This window comes from Astatotilapia calliptera, chromosome 22, assembly GCF_964374335.1.
Source record: "Astatotilapia calliptera chromosome 22, fAstCal68.1, whole genome shotgun sequence".
Lineage (NCBI taxonomy): Eukaryota > Metazoa > Chordata > Actinopteri > Cichliformes > Cichlidae > Astatotilapia > Astatotilapia calliptera.
In genome coordinates, this window is record NC_137442.1 from 3,890,696 (window position 1) to 3,907,482 (window position 16,787).

General features: G+C 41.8%; 1 protein-coding gene across 2 annotated transcripts; it reads left to right on the forward strand.

Moving 5' to 3' along the window:
* Window positions 1-734: 734 nt before the first annotated feature.
* On the forward strand, window positions 735-14,174 carry LOC113015070 (cell division control protein 42 homolog). 2 transcript variants are annotated; one of them, XM_080296251.1, is made up of 6 exons: window positions 735-1,243; window positions 2,831-2,935; window positions 8,838-8,910; window positions 9,412-9,521; window positions 9,697-9,873; window positions 13,548-14,174. In XM_080296251.1, exons 2-6 carry the CDS (start codon window positions 2,831-2,833, stop codon window positions 13,635-13,637), a joined length of 555 nt encoding a protein of 184 aa, XP_080152377.1. In that variant the 5' UTR covers window positions 735-1,243; the 3' UTR covers window positions 13,638-14,174. The 2 variants fall into 2 exon arrangements, with proteins under 2 accessions (XP_080152377.1, XP_026012776.1); XM_026156991.2 differs by lacking the exon at window positions 735-1,243 and adding an exon at window positions 2,607-2,748.
* Window positions 14,175-16,787: the final 2,613 nt, after the last annotated feature.

Consider the following 16,787-nt stretch of genomic DNA (forward strand, 5'->3'; position numbering starts at 1 on the left):
AGTCTGCAAATTTCTTTATTAAATCATAAGATTCTTAAATGCATCAAGTCTCTCTGTGCCTGGGTCCTCATCACTGACATCACTGTCTTGTACATTTTAACACAATTTAATCCCCACATTTGTGAAAGAAAAGCAAAACACTTTTTTGAAAAGTCTGTAACAGAACCATTAAATCTGATAAAGGTTATTTAAATGCTGAATGGATTGGAATAAAAAAAATACATATCCTAACCTTAATTACTGGCAGAGAATAATGAGTGATGCTCATAATGAGTAAAAAGTAAACGGGCACTTGTCTGAGAGAATCGTTTGTATAATAATCAACAAACTAAAATGTGAAATTCTTCTCCTCAGTTCAAAGACTCGTCCAAAAATACACTCAGCTTGCTTTTAAATTCAAATTTGGTCTTGACAAACTCAAAGTTAATTTTGTTTGGTTTCTAACTTCAGAGATATTCGCGCACACACAGAGCTACAGGTCAGTTGTTGCAGTAAAAGCCCATCAAACCTGACCTTGATTTTTCCACAGTGGGTGCCAGAGATTTCACACCACTGCCCGGGGACGCCCTTCCTGTTGGTCGGGACTCAGGTGCATTTAAGAGATGACAGCCACACCCTGGAGAAGCTGGCCCAGAGAAACCAACACGCTGTGACCTTCACGAGTGGAAAGGAACTGACTCGTAAGCTTAAGACTGTTGCACAAAGCCAGCGTACAGCTGGTAAATCCTAGCTGCCTTGATGTGCCCTTTCATTCATTCAAGGTCAGTGTCACCATGGCAAACAAAGAACCTGAGCTCTGTGACAATGATTGTAATTTAACCCAAAACCATAATCTAAATAATATCGATCAGTTTTCACTTCCTGAATGTTTTTTTCTTTTCTTTTCTTTTTTTTTTTTTTTTACAAAATTCTTCCTACAAAGTATAAAAGAAAACAGAAAGTAAGTAAGTAAACAAAATGTAGATTAGATTATGCGTTGTTGGTTTGATCCACGTGAGATAAAACTGGAATGAACTGAAATAGTTTCGTTTTTGAAAAGAGTGCAGAACAGGACCGACTGGATGATCAAACAGTAGCACACTCAGAAGATTTCCTCTGAGTCACTATTATTACTGAGAGTATATTCTCGAGGCCAAACAACCTTCAGATCAGTGTTAAAATTGTGATGAAGCTTGACAGCACGAGGACGCTGATGCTGGAATTATACTGAAAAGCTCCTGACTGACCCGGAGAAGATACTGAGGTAGGCCACAGCCCACAAATCTCCTCTGTGAATATATCAGGCAAGCATCTGTTTGTTTTGTATTATTTGAATTCTGCATATTGTATTTTACAACCAGTTGCATCTTGTGTAGACTTTTATCTAACACCGTGCAGTCAGTCATCAGTTTTTGACTGACAAGATGAGTAAGATAATAGTTAGAGACTGAAATTAACTGGTAACCAAAAATCTTTACAAGCTTGTTTGATCTTTTTTTTCATATGCTTTACAATCATTTTACTTTAAAAGTAAAATGTATTTAAAACTAGCAATAAATTCAATGACCTCTCATTTAATGTCGTGTTTTGTTGTTTTATGTTATTTGTTAGAACAGAAGTAATGCTAACTCCCAAAAGGTTGATTCTGTTCATCTGGACGTAGAAACGTTTCGTCACTCATCCAACTGACTTCTTCGGTCTCAGCTGACTGCAGGTTTCCCCAAACCTTATTAACAGTACATTTACACAGTGACTGAAACTAGCACCACTGAATGACCAATGGGCTGTGAAGTCAGTTCCTTGATCTGATCAATGGCCATGAGTACCATTCACAGAGAATTGCTGCAATCACAGCATTGTAAGATGAAGAAAGATGTAGCCTCCCCATGATGAGGATTTACACATCCTGGACAGGGAGGAACGCTGGTATGAGCAGGGAGTCAAGAAGGCCATTTACATAAATCTCTGAATCGAGGAGGGGGCCTAAGGGTACATTTTTGTTGATTAGAGAATATTAACTCAAATAGGACTAGAGCGTTAAGTCTAGTGATTTAACTTGGGTTACTCACATCTTGAGACTGTTGCAGAAACCCAGAGTACCCAGAGAGCAAATAAGTCAGTGGATAAGATAAGTCAAAGCTAATGTCGATCACAGAGGACATAAATGAAAAGGCTGTTATTCTCGGGAGGATATGACAAACTAATCCTCTGCTTGCTCTTGACACTGTTTCCGTGAATCGCTCAACAGCGACATCTGCTCGGTTTAAAAAGTAATTGCAGGAAACCTGGAGACAGACTGAAGTTCGTTCACTTTGACATGTGGACAGCAAACGAGTGATGAGTAATCCTGTTTAGTTAACCAAGTGATGATAGAGTTCTAACTGGACAAAATAGAATAACACTGAGCAGAACAAAAATAATAGGAATGACTAATACGTGCTTGTAAAAGTGGGAGTTCATGTGTATCTGTGTGTGAGGGGAGAAGACAGGCTTTACGGTTTATTATTAATAAGAAAGAAGACGAATGTCGCATTTTGCGGCCAAGGTGACATCCTACAGATATCGCTGGAATTCATTCATGACGAGTGAAACCCGTAAACACACAAACGGCACTGTTAACGCGCTCCTATCGTCCTCCTAGCTTCTGTCACGTGGTTTTTCTTAAAGCCATACACGCACCGGTGCGAGGTGTGTGTTTGACACATGCACCGATGCTTCGGTATTGTTTGATCCATCACTGTCGAGTCGAGGCGAGTCGCGCCGAGCCGAGTAAGTGCTAGTGGAAAAGAGGTGTTATTTCCTCATATTGTCCTTTTTATTTCTTTAAATTCTGTGTCTTCCTTCTCCTCAGATGAAAGACATTAAATGTGTGGTGGTGGGTGACTATGAAGCAGGAAAGACCTGCCTGCTCAATTCCTACACAACTGACAAGCTTCCCATTGGAGATTTCCCCACGGTGAGTATCCGAAAACAGCACAGAGTCAAGTGGCTTCCATTCACCAGCTGTGAAACGGCTCAAAAGCCAGCTTGTTATTAACTTAAGAGTGTTCTCTGGAATACTCGGTGTTTGGCTCCATGCTGTCACACAGGAAGTGGTAAATGGTTGTAACTATCTAATCTCTGCAGGTAGAAGAGTGAAAGCAAGGCTCTGTGCAGTCATTGTAATGCTGACAAAGGGCTGGACTGGGGATCATTTCTGTTGATTGACGGATATAATACAGTTGACAATAACTTAAAGTTACACTTTCGCTATTAGCGATGGCTCATGGTCAGAGTAGCCATTGGTTTTACCTGAAATCTCTCCCTTCCTAATTGTCCCTCCATCTATTTTCTTAACACATGAATTCATCTTCCTCTGTCTCTTCCTCACTTCTCCACAGCTGGTGCCAGCAGCAGCCTCCTGTGACTGTGAGGTCTGTTTTCTAGTTGTTACTGGTAATAAAGTTCATCAGCACCCTGACAGCTAACATTGTCTCTCAGCTTTTCACCACTTCTTCAACACTGAAACTTAAGCGGCGTGAGCGCACAGGTGGGCGAAGGGACAGTGTAGTGCCAAAAAGTGATCGCCTGCCAAAAACTGATTTCCAATGTTTCCGTGTGTTTTTTATGTGTGATATCTTTACGTATGTTGGTAAATAGAGTTTGGTGAACAGAGTTTACAAAGGGGTTATATATACAATTTAAAAATTACCTGTTTTTTAAGTATCTTTATAACTCTGTGTTATTGTACTTACATTATAACCAATTCAGTCCTTTTTGTCCACTTAAAATATGTTTACAGAACTAATATTTGTTGCACTTTCTGCTGTCGTCTTGGCCAGATTACTCTTACAAAAGACATTTTTAATGTCAACAGGATTTTTTTTAACTGCATAAATAAATGATATATAACAATCACTGCCAAAAACTGATCGTGGCTTCTACCTTGTTACAGGAATGTTGTTTGTGGCTCAAGATGACTTGGTATCATTCATGTGGGATATGTTTGACATATGTTTCACATATTATAGACCAACAAGTTATTTATAGCAGTTTAAATACGAGCAATCTTTTTTTGGCAAATACCAGAAATCAGTTTTTGGCAGACAATCACTTTTTGGCACAACACCGCTCGCATTAGGAGATTTGATTGGGCAATCCAGTGTCAGCAATGAAAATGAACGAATGGGCGAATAGGTCAGTCTGTGTTTAGTTTAACTTCCATCAAGGTTCACTGTGTGGTGGACGGCAATGGGACCAAAAGTGAAGGACACTGAAGATATAAAACTCAAAAACCTGTTTTATTATTTATAAGCGCTTACAAAAATGCATCAAAAAGGCAGGTCAGGGGTGCCGGTTTAGATCACTGGGATGAGCAGGTGACCATGTGCTGAGTGGCAGGAAGTGGCCAGCCTGGGTTGGAGTCTGACCCACAGCTCTTCGGTGCATTTATTTCCTTTCTCTTTGTCGCTATTTACTGAAAGGGCCAAAAATATTTTTATTTTTTATATTTTAAAGCAAAAAATGCTTCTTAGAAAATGCGTGACAATGGAGGGCAAAACAAAGAACAGAAACAAAATGAGGGGTTAAATACACAAGAGGAGATGAGGGCAGAGTGGAGACGACTCGGGCAAAACTGAACATAACGCACATGAGACGAAAGACTATCAAAATAAAACGAGATGTTATCGAACACGGAAACAGAAGAACGCAAAGACAGAAGGGAAACCAACACGGAGAGAAGACTGACATCATACATGAGGCACAAAACACAGAGAAGAAACTAGGACAGACTGGAAGAGAAAGGAAACTGCTGTCATCTGAAGACCATAGAAAACAAAACTGAAAAGCACTAGGAAATAATATAATACTCACAAGCACGAAGCAGAGCTTGAACACAGATCACATCATGAGCACACAAAAACTCAAGACACTGGGTCAAAGATGCAGGACCATGACGACTTCCTCCCAAATCATGATGTTAGTTTCCCTCAGCTGTGTTCCTACTTGTTTCCTCTCCCCTCGTTATCTTGTAAGTATTTTTTGTCTCCCCCTGTCCTTTGTCACGTCCTCATTCATGGTCCTGTGTCTCCCTGCTCTGTGTTTCAGAGTTTTCAGTTTCCCCTTTCCTGCCCTGCTTCTGTGTTGGCCTTTTGTATTCTGTTAAAACAGCAGCATTAAAGCTCTTTTTCCATTAGTACCTATTTGGATCGGCTCGAAGCGGCACAACTCGTTTTCCATTACAGTGGGATACCACCTAATGCGCGTGGGGTTATTAAAGCAGCGCGGCCGACAGTCTCACGATGTGATTAGTATGTGACACGAACGCCACAACAAAGGCGGACGTCGAGGCAACGATCTACCTGCCGCACAGTCTGTGGCTTTTTTTCAGACTCGAGAACCACAATGTTGTTTTTTGGTGACATGAAGTCTTCTGACGTCACATTTTCAGGTCGCCTTGGATCGCTCAAAACCCCATGGAGTAGGTATTTAAAAAGTAGCTGGTACCAGGTACTATGACCTACAGGAAAAACCCTGAAAACACAAGTAGGTACTAATGGAAAAGGGGCTTAAGAATGATTTTGAGTTCTTTCTTCCTGCCACACAGCCGTACCTGGACAAAAACAAACATGGTGTTCACCTTACGGCTCTTCACCTAAATTGTGCTCAGTGTCAAGGTCACATTCGTTTCCTGGGCAATAACCTGTGAATTGTGATGGGCTGTGACTACATCACTGCCACTCTTAATTGCTTATTGTCTCATTGATTGTATAAATATTAACCTTCTTGTTCCTGCCTATATTTTCCTGTTGTTATTAACTATCTAACAACTCGTTGTCAGTGCTGTAGTTGTATCTTAAACCTTTAAGTCATCAGGCCTTAAGTTGAATAACCAGAGTTTCCTCTCTAATCTCCCAGCTGTGCCCTGCATACTTTCTTTAATCTTTGCTTTGTGTTGAGCTGTTTCATGCCAGTGCTGGCTCTTGTGGTGGTGTTTCCTGTCACTCATCTAACAAATAACCACCGCAGTAAGAAAACAGGTCACCTGTAACATTGTTTTTCCAGAGTATTTCTGACTCTTGTTTCACGCCATAACTAAAACATAGCATACAGTTGAGAATGAGTACATATAAATACATTTAAAAACATGCTCTAGGGTATACGTCTGTTTTCCTCCAGTTCTTTTCGATGCGCCTGCAAGATAACCAAAAATGTGGACGACATATTGAAATGCCCTAAAACTAGAAGTGCTACCATTTGGAAGTCAAAGCCAGAATCACAGTGCTGTACTCTGGTTTCTGTGCTTGTTTTGTTAGTGTTAGCAACCATAATAAGTGAAAATCGTCGCTGCAGACAAACCCGTTTGATCTGCTGGCCGTTATCTTGAAAACAAGATGATCACGATCAAAGGATTGGTCACTGGAATTCATTTCACTGCAAAGCTTTTGTTTTGGTAACACAAAACATCTCTTTAGTTGACAGTGGTGCGTTTTTACCTCTCACTAAAAAATCGAACTCACTCGATGTTCAGTTCAGTTCCCACCAAAACCACTAAAGAGAGCCTTTCAGCCAAGGATGTCAATCTAAAGGAAGCAGCAGTCACAACATTTAGTCTGTGCGTGACCACGGTGTTGGCATGTGACCAATATATGATTTGACTTTATGTCTATTGCTATCATATTTTTATGCCATCGCCTTCTGATGGGTTGCCCTACGCAGACAGAAGTTTTGAGCACAGGCAGAAGGTTTCCTTTTCTTTTTTGCAAATGGTATAGTTTGGGCTGGAGCCAGTGACCTTGAAACCTCCTTCAGTAGATCTGTGATAGATCTCATCATGCACCGAGTTGTCCTTTAGTCAGCTTTTCACCCACTATGTGTTTTTGCACCACTCTGCATTTAACCTCTTAAGCACCCACGCATAACCGTAAATGTGATCTCCTCCCCTTTGCCCCGTATCTGGGGACATAGGTGCTTAAGAGGGTAATCGATAGTTATTATTAATCTCTGCATCCCACTGAGCCTGGTTCCGCCTGAGGTTTCTACCTATTTAAACAGAGTATTTCCTTCCCAGTGTCTCCAAAGCTCTTGCTCATAGGTCATCAGATTTTGTTTTGTTTTCTTTTTTTGGGGGGGGGGGGTTGGTAGTGGGTTCAGTTTTCTCTGTAGTGTTGCAGGGCCTCTTGCAGTATAAAGTGTAGTGATGATGTGATGAAGCTCTGTGAATGTGTCAAATCTTTCTCCTAGAGCAGGGCTGTCCAACTCCGGTCCTCGAGAGCTACCGTCCTGCAGCTTTTAGATGCATCTTTGTTCTGACACACCTGAATCAGATGAATGGCTTGTTATCAGGCCTTTGCCAAACTTGATGGCATGCTGAAGAGGTAATCCAACCGTTTGTTTCATCTGTGTTGGAGTAGGGATGGATCTAAAAGGTGCAGGACAATAGCTCTCGAGGAGTGGGATTGGGCACCCTGTCACACCATTCAACGGCTTATTTGGAAGTACTACTACTCCGCATTTGTTGTACAGCAGCCCTGCCGTGATAATACATTCATTTATTTATTTATTTAGAAAGAGGGACAATACATATTAATGAATATTTTAACAAATAGCCTTGGGCTAATTTCCATCTGCAGACTCTCTGGCAGGTTGGTGTTAAACACAAGTTAGTAATAACATACAGAGACAATATTTACAGGTCATGTGACAAGGACAAAAACAGTGATCACATTATACTAGAACAAACAATGACAAGAACTTTGTATATTAGACAGGCAGATTTAAATAATTTGAAATTAGTAAAATTTTGAAACTTGTATTTATCTAAAATTTGACAATGGTGATATGAAAAAGGTTCCTTATCTAATATTTTCAATGATCTTTGTAGCACACTTCGATTGGCCCGATAGCAGCAAAGCTTGTATAGGACCAACTTGTAATACAGTATTCAATATGAGCCGGTATCATAGAGCGCAGGAATGTAATCGCTGCTGTCTGTTAATGATGTGCGGATATGTCTAAAGTTCTGTGTATTAACATTTACAGTTTTCACTACATATGGTCTACGTAACAGTTGATATATAAACGTATTGATGTATCAATTGCAGAATACCCATACGAGGTCCTGTATAATATAAATATATACATGCACACTCACCCCTCACTAACCATCCCCTTTGAGACTGATTTAAGACTTAAGACTTGAACAGAAGAGCAGGTATAACGTAACAGCTATAGCTTTGAATTTAGAGGATCTGCTGGGGATCAGTATGAGCCGGAGTGCTGCCAAGCTTGTTATACAGAGGGAGAACCCTGCTGCTCCCTCTCGACAGCTATGTCCTCACACAATATGCTCAGGTGTTATAGTGACTTTGTGCTAAAGACCTGGCAGGTTGCAGACCACTGAGTATCTGATCCAACACTGCTCAAGATCTACTTACAGTTCTGTGAAAACGAAAGGTCAGGGATTCAATCTCTGGCTGCTCTAGTTCATGGGTGTCCTTTGTCAAGATGATGAACCTCCAACTCGTTGACGCATTTATGTGAGTGTGTGGAACGTATGAGCACCTTTAAGGTTTAATAAGAGTGGGAAACTTTTCGTGTATTTATGGCACTTAAACAAAACTTGGTCAGATTTCACCAGTTTATTCTGTCAGCATCCACAAACATGTTTTGTTTCAGCAGTGTAATCTTTGTTTAACACTGGAACTACGTGGCTTTGGTTCAGCTCCACAGACTAACTGAGACGACACTCGTTCAGAGGTTTAACTAGTCCAGAAGTCTACTTCCAGTTTTGTTTGGAGTACATCTGCAATCAAGGTTTTTCACAGGTTTACTGTCTTTTTCTTTGTTTCCTCACTCCTTGCCTTCTGTCCCCCCAGTCGTTTGCTACCTGTGTGAAGACAGTGAAGATCAATGACGAGGAGTACAATCTGCAACTGTGTGACTCTTCAGGTAAAAAATACACATAAACTGAAACAAAACAGATACTAATAGCAACAGCTGTAGCATATTTATAGTAGTAGCAGTATTTCCTGTAATGTTCGGAGCTGAATCTTACTACACTGTCCTTATGAAGTTCCTTATGAAATCTTTATTTTTGGGTTGCGGCACTTATGAAACACAAACAGTTATCTGGCAACAGCTGTCAATCAAAGCAGCCATGCCACTGACTTTAAGCCTCACCAGTATCTTGATGGGTGATTTAGAAAAACATTACCCACCATACAGTTTCTATGAGGGAATAAATAAGTCCAGAGATGACAAAACTGTGTTTTGTATCAGGTTGAGAATGTAATTATTTCTGCTGTAAAGTTTTAGCCCCAAGTGGATATTAAAGGAACTGCAGTGTTTCTTTTTTCACATTTTTCAGCCTCGGAGATAACTGCTTAAATTTGCCTTGCTTTGGTTGCTCTGTTTGTTGCGGATCTTTTTCGTGTGTGTCTGCCTCTGCAGGTCAGGAGAACTACGAAAACATCCGACTTAACACGTACACTGACACCGACGTCTTCCTTGTCTGTTTCTCTGTCGTATCGCCCTCAACCTTTGAGAACGTCACAGACAAGGTTCGTTTAGATGGTTTGTGTGTTTTATTTCTAATTTGATGCTCATGTCCTTCACTTTAATTACTTCCATAACTAGAAATATAATGAGCCAAACTCTAAGGATAAACACACACAGAGCAGAGATCGTTAGGGTTGCAGTGAAACTGCATCAAACCTTTAGCTTGTCTTTTTACAGTGGGTGCCAGAGATTTTACGCTTCTCTCCAAAGACGCCATTCCTGCTGGTTGGGACTCAGGTGGATCTGAGAGATAACGAGAACACCCTGGAACAAGCCCTGACCTTTACGAGTGGCGAGGAACTGGCTCATGAGCTGAAGGCCGTTAAATACATGGAGTGTTCGGCTCGGACTCAGGTACAGAGAGAGAAAAATAAGTCTGCTGGTGGGATTCTCTGTTGAGAAAGAAGCCTTGGTATCTATACGTTTTGGGCAATAAGAATAAAAGAAATATGAACATCATCATTACTCACAGAGTCACAGGAAGTCTTTACACTTAATAAAAAGGCATCACAAGCCATTTGTCAAAACCTAGTGGAAGTAAAAAATAACTACAAAACATCTCAGGTCGGGGTCCTGGTTACATACTCCTGATATATCTAAAACAATCACCACCACGGGGGGTCGTGGTCTGGTCCCGCCTTCGCCATTGTGGTTGATGTGGAGGTAGGGACGGGCTTACGGGGTCTGGAGAATCCCTAGGGACGTTATCCCTGGAGGACTTAACCCAGGGGTTGTGGTCATAACCTGGTTAGTGCCCCCCCCCCCCCCCCCCCCCCCTTTTGGCCACTTGTGCCTCAATTTTATTCCACAACTTAGACATCCACATTACTCACACTCTCATAACACATACATATAGGGCCTTGAAGGTGGGCACATTAACAGCGTCTAGTGGACGGTCTGTGTATTCAACCCCACCTCTGGCGCCGGTGCCCACCTCTCAGTTTTAAATCCATGTAGACATTGAGGGTTCTCAGGAGGGGCCGTGCTAACACCTGCTGCTCTCTGGCAGCAGCACCATGCTCTCCCGTGTTTTAAATGCACCTTCGAACAACACGCAGCAACACTACACATGAGCGAGAGGAGGGAGGTGTGGGGTCTTCACACACTCCTGTTCTCTGCTGGCCATTGGGGCGGGGGGGCTGGGAGGAGGTGTTGGCCGTCCAATTGGGATCTAGGATGCGGGGCCTCCCTGCTGCTGCGGAGCCTGGAGCGGTCTGCTTGCCTCCACCCCGGGGGAAAGGGTAACTGGTCTAGGTGCCGTTTCCACCTCTAGGGGCGAGGGTACCTGGACCTGGGGTATAGAGTTTGTTTGGGGAGTGGCCTCTGGGCCTGCGGCTCGGTTCACTCTGGCACAGCTGGCTGCCGGCAGAGCCGGCGGGCACGCCACTGCAGCCCCCTCTGGCTTCTGCTCCGTGGCTACTGGGTGACCCCTCATCTGGGCTCTCCTCAGCTCTTCCCAGGAGGGTGACACGGATGCCCCTCCGGTGGTCCTCCTTGGGCTCTCGCACTCTGGGGCCTCTGGATGTCTGGGGCCTGGATCTCCTCTATGCCTGCTTCATGCCCTGGGGGACGGGGCTATGGCTCGCTACATCCTCTAGCAGACCGTTACATGGGGAAACCTTTTGAATACAAGCGCGCTGATCCACACAGGTGTGCACACGGGTGTTCACTGTTCATAGACATAAACTACACCTCTATTGGCTGCTACTTCCAAGCACATTGTGCGCTGTCGGTCCTGCTTGCTACACAACAACATTCAATATTTAGTATTTACTGCTGTTTACACTTAGCTAGATTAACGTGATGGTGTTGTGTTTAGTATGTTGCTCTGGTTTTTTTTTTTTTTTTTTTGTTGCTTGTTTTCTATTCTCTCTCTCAACAGGTGATCCAGGAGATTTTAATTTTTTTTTCTCCCCCCCTTTCTCACTGTCCCTCTCCCCTTCTGTTTTTCTTTTCCTTCCTCTTTCTTTCTCCCTTTCCTATCTCTCACTCATGTCTCTCCCGTCTGTAACAACTGAAAATAAAATAAAATAAATAATAACAACAAAGGTCGATCAAAAGGACCAATACGGCAAGGCCGTGATGATCCATTTGGCAAAGTAAATCCATTGGCGATCCTTGTTGGTCTTCAGACAACAATTCTGATGACTAAAGAACCAAATGGGACAGGCAAAAAAACAAAACAAAAAAACAATCACCACATGGAGGCTCAACGTGCACCCGTTTTACGACATCTACCAACTTAAAACAGAATAGATCAGCAAAGCATGGTGAATTTACCGATGATACTGTTTAAAATTGCAACATAAACTAAATAATTAAGATTAAAAAAATTACAAATCACAAAAATTAAAGATCATAACAAAATTTTTAAGTATGGCTCAACATATTTGAGTAAAATACTGGCCTCTATGACTCTAATACCCGCAGCACCTCACCCAGAAGGCTTCGGCATCCCCTCTCTGTGGGTGAGCCCAGACCCCACAGGGGAAACTCATTTCCACTGCTTGTATCTGCAGCCACTGCCCTACAAATCAGTCTGCCAACCTCCTGCTCCACTCTCACCTCACACCTGTTCTTAGGCAGCAGCTCCTCTCCCATTTCTAACTGAGAACAGTGGCCTTAGTTGCGAGCTGCAGTTCATCACGCAGTGAAGCCAAAATAACCAAAGCATCCTCAGCAGGGAAAGAGGAAACCCTCTGTGCCTAAAAATTAATAACAATTATGAACAGAACCTTTCTCAGAGTGACACTAAAAACTAGTTCATGCATGTATTACTTCTAGGCTAGACTACAGTAATTCGTTACTATCAGGATGTCCTGAAAACTCCCTGAGACGGCTTCAGTACTCTTGCTGCAGGGACTAGAAAGAGAGCATATTTCTCCTGTTTTGGCTTCCCTTCAATGGCTTCCTGTTAAATCCAGAATTGAATTCAAAGTCCTGCTCCTCACATACAAGGTCTTAAATAATCAGGCCCCATCTTATCTTAATGACCTTGTAGTACCATATCAGCCTATTAGAGCACTTTGCTCTCGCTCTGCAGGCCTACTTGTTGTTCCTAGAGTATTTAAAAGTAGAACGGGAGGGAGAGCCTTCAGTTTTCAGGCCCCTCTTCTGTGGAACCAGCTTCCAGTTTGGATTCGGGAGACAGACACTATCTCTACTTTCAAGATTAGGCTTCAAACTTTCCTTTTATTAAAGCATATAGTTAGTGCTGGAACAGGTGACCTTGAATCCCCCCTTAGTTACACTACAATAGGTCGAGGGTGCTGGGGGATTCCCATGATGCATTTAGTGTTTCTTCTTCACTCACTATGCCTCTCTGGATTGAATCATTAGTTATTATTAATCTCTGGTTCTCTTTCACAGCATGTCTTTTGTCCTGTCTTCCTTCTCTCACCCCAATTGGCCACGGCAGATGGCCCCGCCCCTCCCTGACCCTGGTTCTGCTGAAGGTTTCTTCCTGTTAAAAGGGAGTTTTTCCTTCTGTCATCAAAGTGCTTGCTCATAGGGGCTCATATGACTGTTGGGGTTTTCTTTGTATTTCTCTGTTTTCTTTGTATTATTGTCAGGTCTCTACCTTACAATATAAAACTGCCACGCACCTTTGAATATGTTCAGAGGATAAATACTTGATGCAGTGTGTTCAAGGACCAGGATAAAAACTGCCTTTCTCTTCCTGAATCTGAGGTTTGATCAGTGCCTTTCAAGGAAGGAACAGTCTGTGGCAAACAGGGGAGCCACCTCCCCAGTGTGCCAGCACAGAGGCGCTGTACTCAACGTCCATGCAATGTTTCAGAGGCACGTCAGCAGGACTGCAGAGACCATCATGATTTCTCACATCTTAGATTTTTCCTTGTAGAGTATCAAAATAAACAGTTTATATTCACAATATTTCCTGTTTATCTTGATACTCTGCTAGGAAATAGATCTTTATTTTGATCTGATAACTCCTCCACCTCTCTCTGAAGTAGAAATCTTTTTTTCCTCTTGTTAAATTTGAGTGTCTCTTTCTGTCTCGTTTTCAGGAAGGAGTGAGGGAGGTGTTTGAAGAGGCCATCCTGGCAACTCGAAATCCTACAGATAAAAAATCCACTTACTTCTGTGTTCTGCTATAAACGGAAAAGGAGAAGGAGAAGTAGAAGAGGAAAAGAGGGTTTAGGAGGAAGAAGGGGAGGTGGACCCGGAATCATTAGCCCATATGAGTGTTCAGCCATAATGGCAGATGCTGGAGTCTGTGAATCGACATCATAATTTATTAATTAATTTTAAATTTAAAATGTTTTACATTTTAAAATAGATGTGTGGGGGGTTAAGTTAGGAAGAGAATTAAACAGTTTTACAGCAGTAATCTTTTGCCTGCTATGGACCGTTTTCCCTCCTCCATTTGGGATGGAGGCTGCACAGCATCCTGGTGAGGCCGAAGAATTGCTGCTTTTCTGGATACTGTGACAATGTTAAACTGTGCTAAACCTCCACATCTCTGAAATGATTTAATAGGTAATATATTTATTTACTTGTTTATTTCATATATAAATGATTATATTTTTAGTTGACTGTTTACTATTCTTGATTGTTAGTCAGAGAACTGAGTAACTGCACTGTCGTGTTTTCTTTGTGGTGAATGACAATAAAGAATCCTTGAATCCTTTAAACTGTACATTGTAAAGCTTCTCTTAAATTATCTGAATTCATTTCCTGGTTAGAGCTAAACATTTAAAAGTGCTTAATACATTTGACACATTTAGTACTCGATACATGAGAGAGCACACATCCCTGCTGTGTCTCTGTTAAATCAGGGTTCTTGAACTTTTTCCTCCCTAAATAAGAGTCAGGCAAGGTTATTTTTTTAAAGTTCCTCTCTAATAATGTCTGAATTCATTTACTGATTATAAGTAAACATTTGAAATGTGTTTAATTCAATCTGCAGATCAAATGCTCCCTACATGAGAGTGGACACGTGGTTTACGTCTGCAGAGCAGATGCAGTGTCCACTCACAGAACTCTAGGGGGAGCTGCTCCACAGGTTTTCAGTGGGCCCTGGTGGATCTGGTATGTAAATGACCTGGGTTCATTTTGATTGGCAGACTAAAATGGATCCTTCAGACCAACATGGCATGGAGGCTGAGACCCGCTCACTCCTTTGTCTGACTAACAGCAGCAGCCAGGCGTGAACCAGACGGAAAAGAAAAAATGAATTAGCCCTTCATTCACAGCACAGCCCGATCTCTCTCTCCTACTCCCATCCTCTTCTTCAATGCCTTCTCCCATCAGCCTTTTCTCCGTGCGTCTTTGTGTCTTTTGTCTGAGCCTTTGAGGTCTTTGTGTTTGAGTCCTCTCAGCTCATCTAAAAACTTGAGTCATCATCCTTTCGCAACAGTTTCTAACCACAGTGATCACTGATACAAACTGCAGGAGCAACATGTTTACAGTTGTCTTATGTGGAGCTCTACCCTCATCATGTTCGAGACATAAACCACTCAAATGAGCTTAAAGGCCATTTATCAGATCTCATTTAATACACTGTTATATGCAGTTACACCTCTGGATAAAAATAACCTGAACACAATCCCATCCACATAAACATGCAGATTTTTATCCACCGAAAAACTTTCAAGTGAGACTTCCCAGAGGTGAGGAAATAGAAAAAGTAGAAAATCAGTGTATAAAATGTTGGTTTTCAGGCTTATATGCAGAAATGTGTCCTTGTTGTGCAGATGATAATAAATTAAAGGTCATTCCACACCAGGTAGTTTGCAAGGAGGTAAAAGATGCATTAATGCTCATTTAAATCCATTTAAAGTATCTGGAGCAAAAGTACTTATCATGCAGAATAATGTACATGATATTAATGACTTTATATGATACAGGGACTAAATACAGCCTGAGGGTCAGAGATGGCCTGCAAACCAACATCAATAAGATGTAGCAATATGTCAAGAGGAGTGACAACAGTGAGTCTGCACTGCTTTGACTCAGCGAACTTTGCTCTGGCTCATATCAGTCCTTTGGCGAGAGGGAGCTGTATTGCGGTTGTAAATAAATGTAAGGGACAGAGACTGGTGAAAAAACTGTCATTTACAGGAAAGTATTACAACGATGAGACTTCATGTGGAAGCTGCAACAATGTGTGGAAACTAAGTTTGGTATCTTTCTTTGTCTGTAGTTAATAAGGACAAAGTTAATACATTTGCAAACATGCAGTAAGATTACAGAGAGGCAGAGCGATCTCAGTGTATCACCTGATGAATATGAGTGGCTGCCAGCATGGAGGTGAAGGGGACCACCTTTGCAGACTTCTAATGCTGGAGATTTTTTATCCCCTCTAGTGCATGGCCCTTTTCTCACCTTAAAGCTGGTGCCACCTCATTTTCCCCTTTGTGCACTCACCTGTGCACCAAAGTGCTTTACAGAAGACAAAGTTATTATTTGGTGTTTTTTTTTTAAATTATGTTGTTTAGAATTTTTACACTGCAATGTGAGTGCATCACTTTAATCTACAATAAGTCTACAATAAACTGCCTTTTTGAGTTGATTCCCGTGTTGCGAGTGCTGCATCTGTTGCCTGCACACAGCGATTCATGACAGAATCCGCCAGTATGAATTTTTCATGTGTAATGGCGATACATGACTTTGATCTTCTCTGGGATAGCACAGCATTGCAGTGGTTTCTGTGCAGCGTTTGCATGTTTTCCTTGTATCTGCCTGGATATTCTCCAAAGTAGATGTATTTGCATTTATATAGTCACATTTAGTCACATTTTAACCACACATTCATGCCGCGTGTTTTTCTGTACACTTCCAGCACTTTATCTACATCACATTCATGGCCACCTTAGAATGAGCAACTAACCTAACCCGTGCATGTCCTTGGACTGTGGGGGGAAGCCAAAATACCCACACAAGCATGGGGAGAACATGCAAACTCCACACAGAAAGCCCAGGAACCAGAAACGTGTGGTTAAATGCAGCTTGTGATGTAGAGCACCTTGTTTGGCCAGTAAGACTGGAAAAGTACTTTGCAATTGTGCAGATATCACAAAATAAACCAGAACTGAACTGAATAGATCAGCAAACTGTGACCAGTATCGGACTCGAACATTAGATAGAACCCTCTGTTTGTAAATAGCAACCATTCATAAGAGATTTAGCTTCTGCAACAGCTTGTTTCATACAACAAAACAGATGAACTGAGAAGATAAATAAGGATTATTTTTGTAGGCCATGCAAAGCTACTCTAATACAAACAGAGCTGAAAAAATTAGTAG

Coding starts and splice junctions, on each gene's coding strand:
- LOC113015070 (XM_080296251.1), top strand. CDS start 2,831: ATGAAAGACATTAAATGTGTGGTGGTGGGTGACTATGAAGCAGGAAAG. Junction 8,911..9,411: donor GCAACTGTGTGACTCTTCAG/GTAAAAAATACA, acceptor CTGCCTCTGCAG/GTCAGGAGAACTACGAAAAC. Junction 9,874..13,547: donor AGTGTTCGGCTCGGACTCAG/GTACAGAGAGAG, acceptor TCTCGTTTTCAG/GAAGGAGTGAGGGAGGTGTT.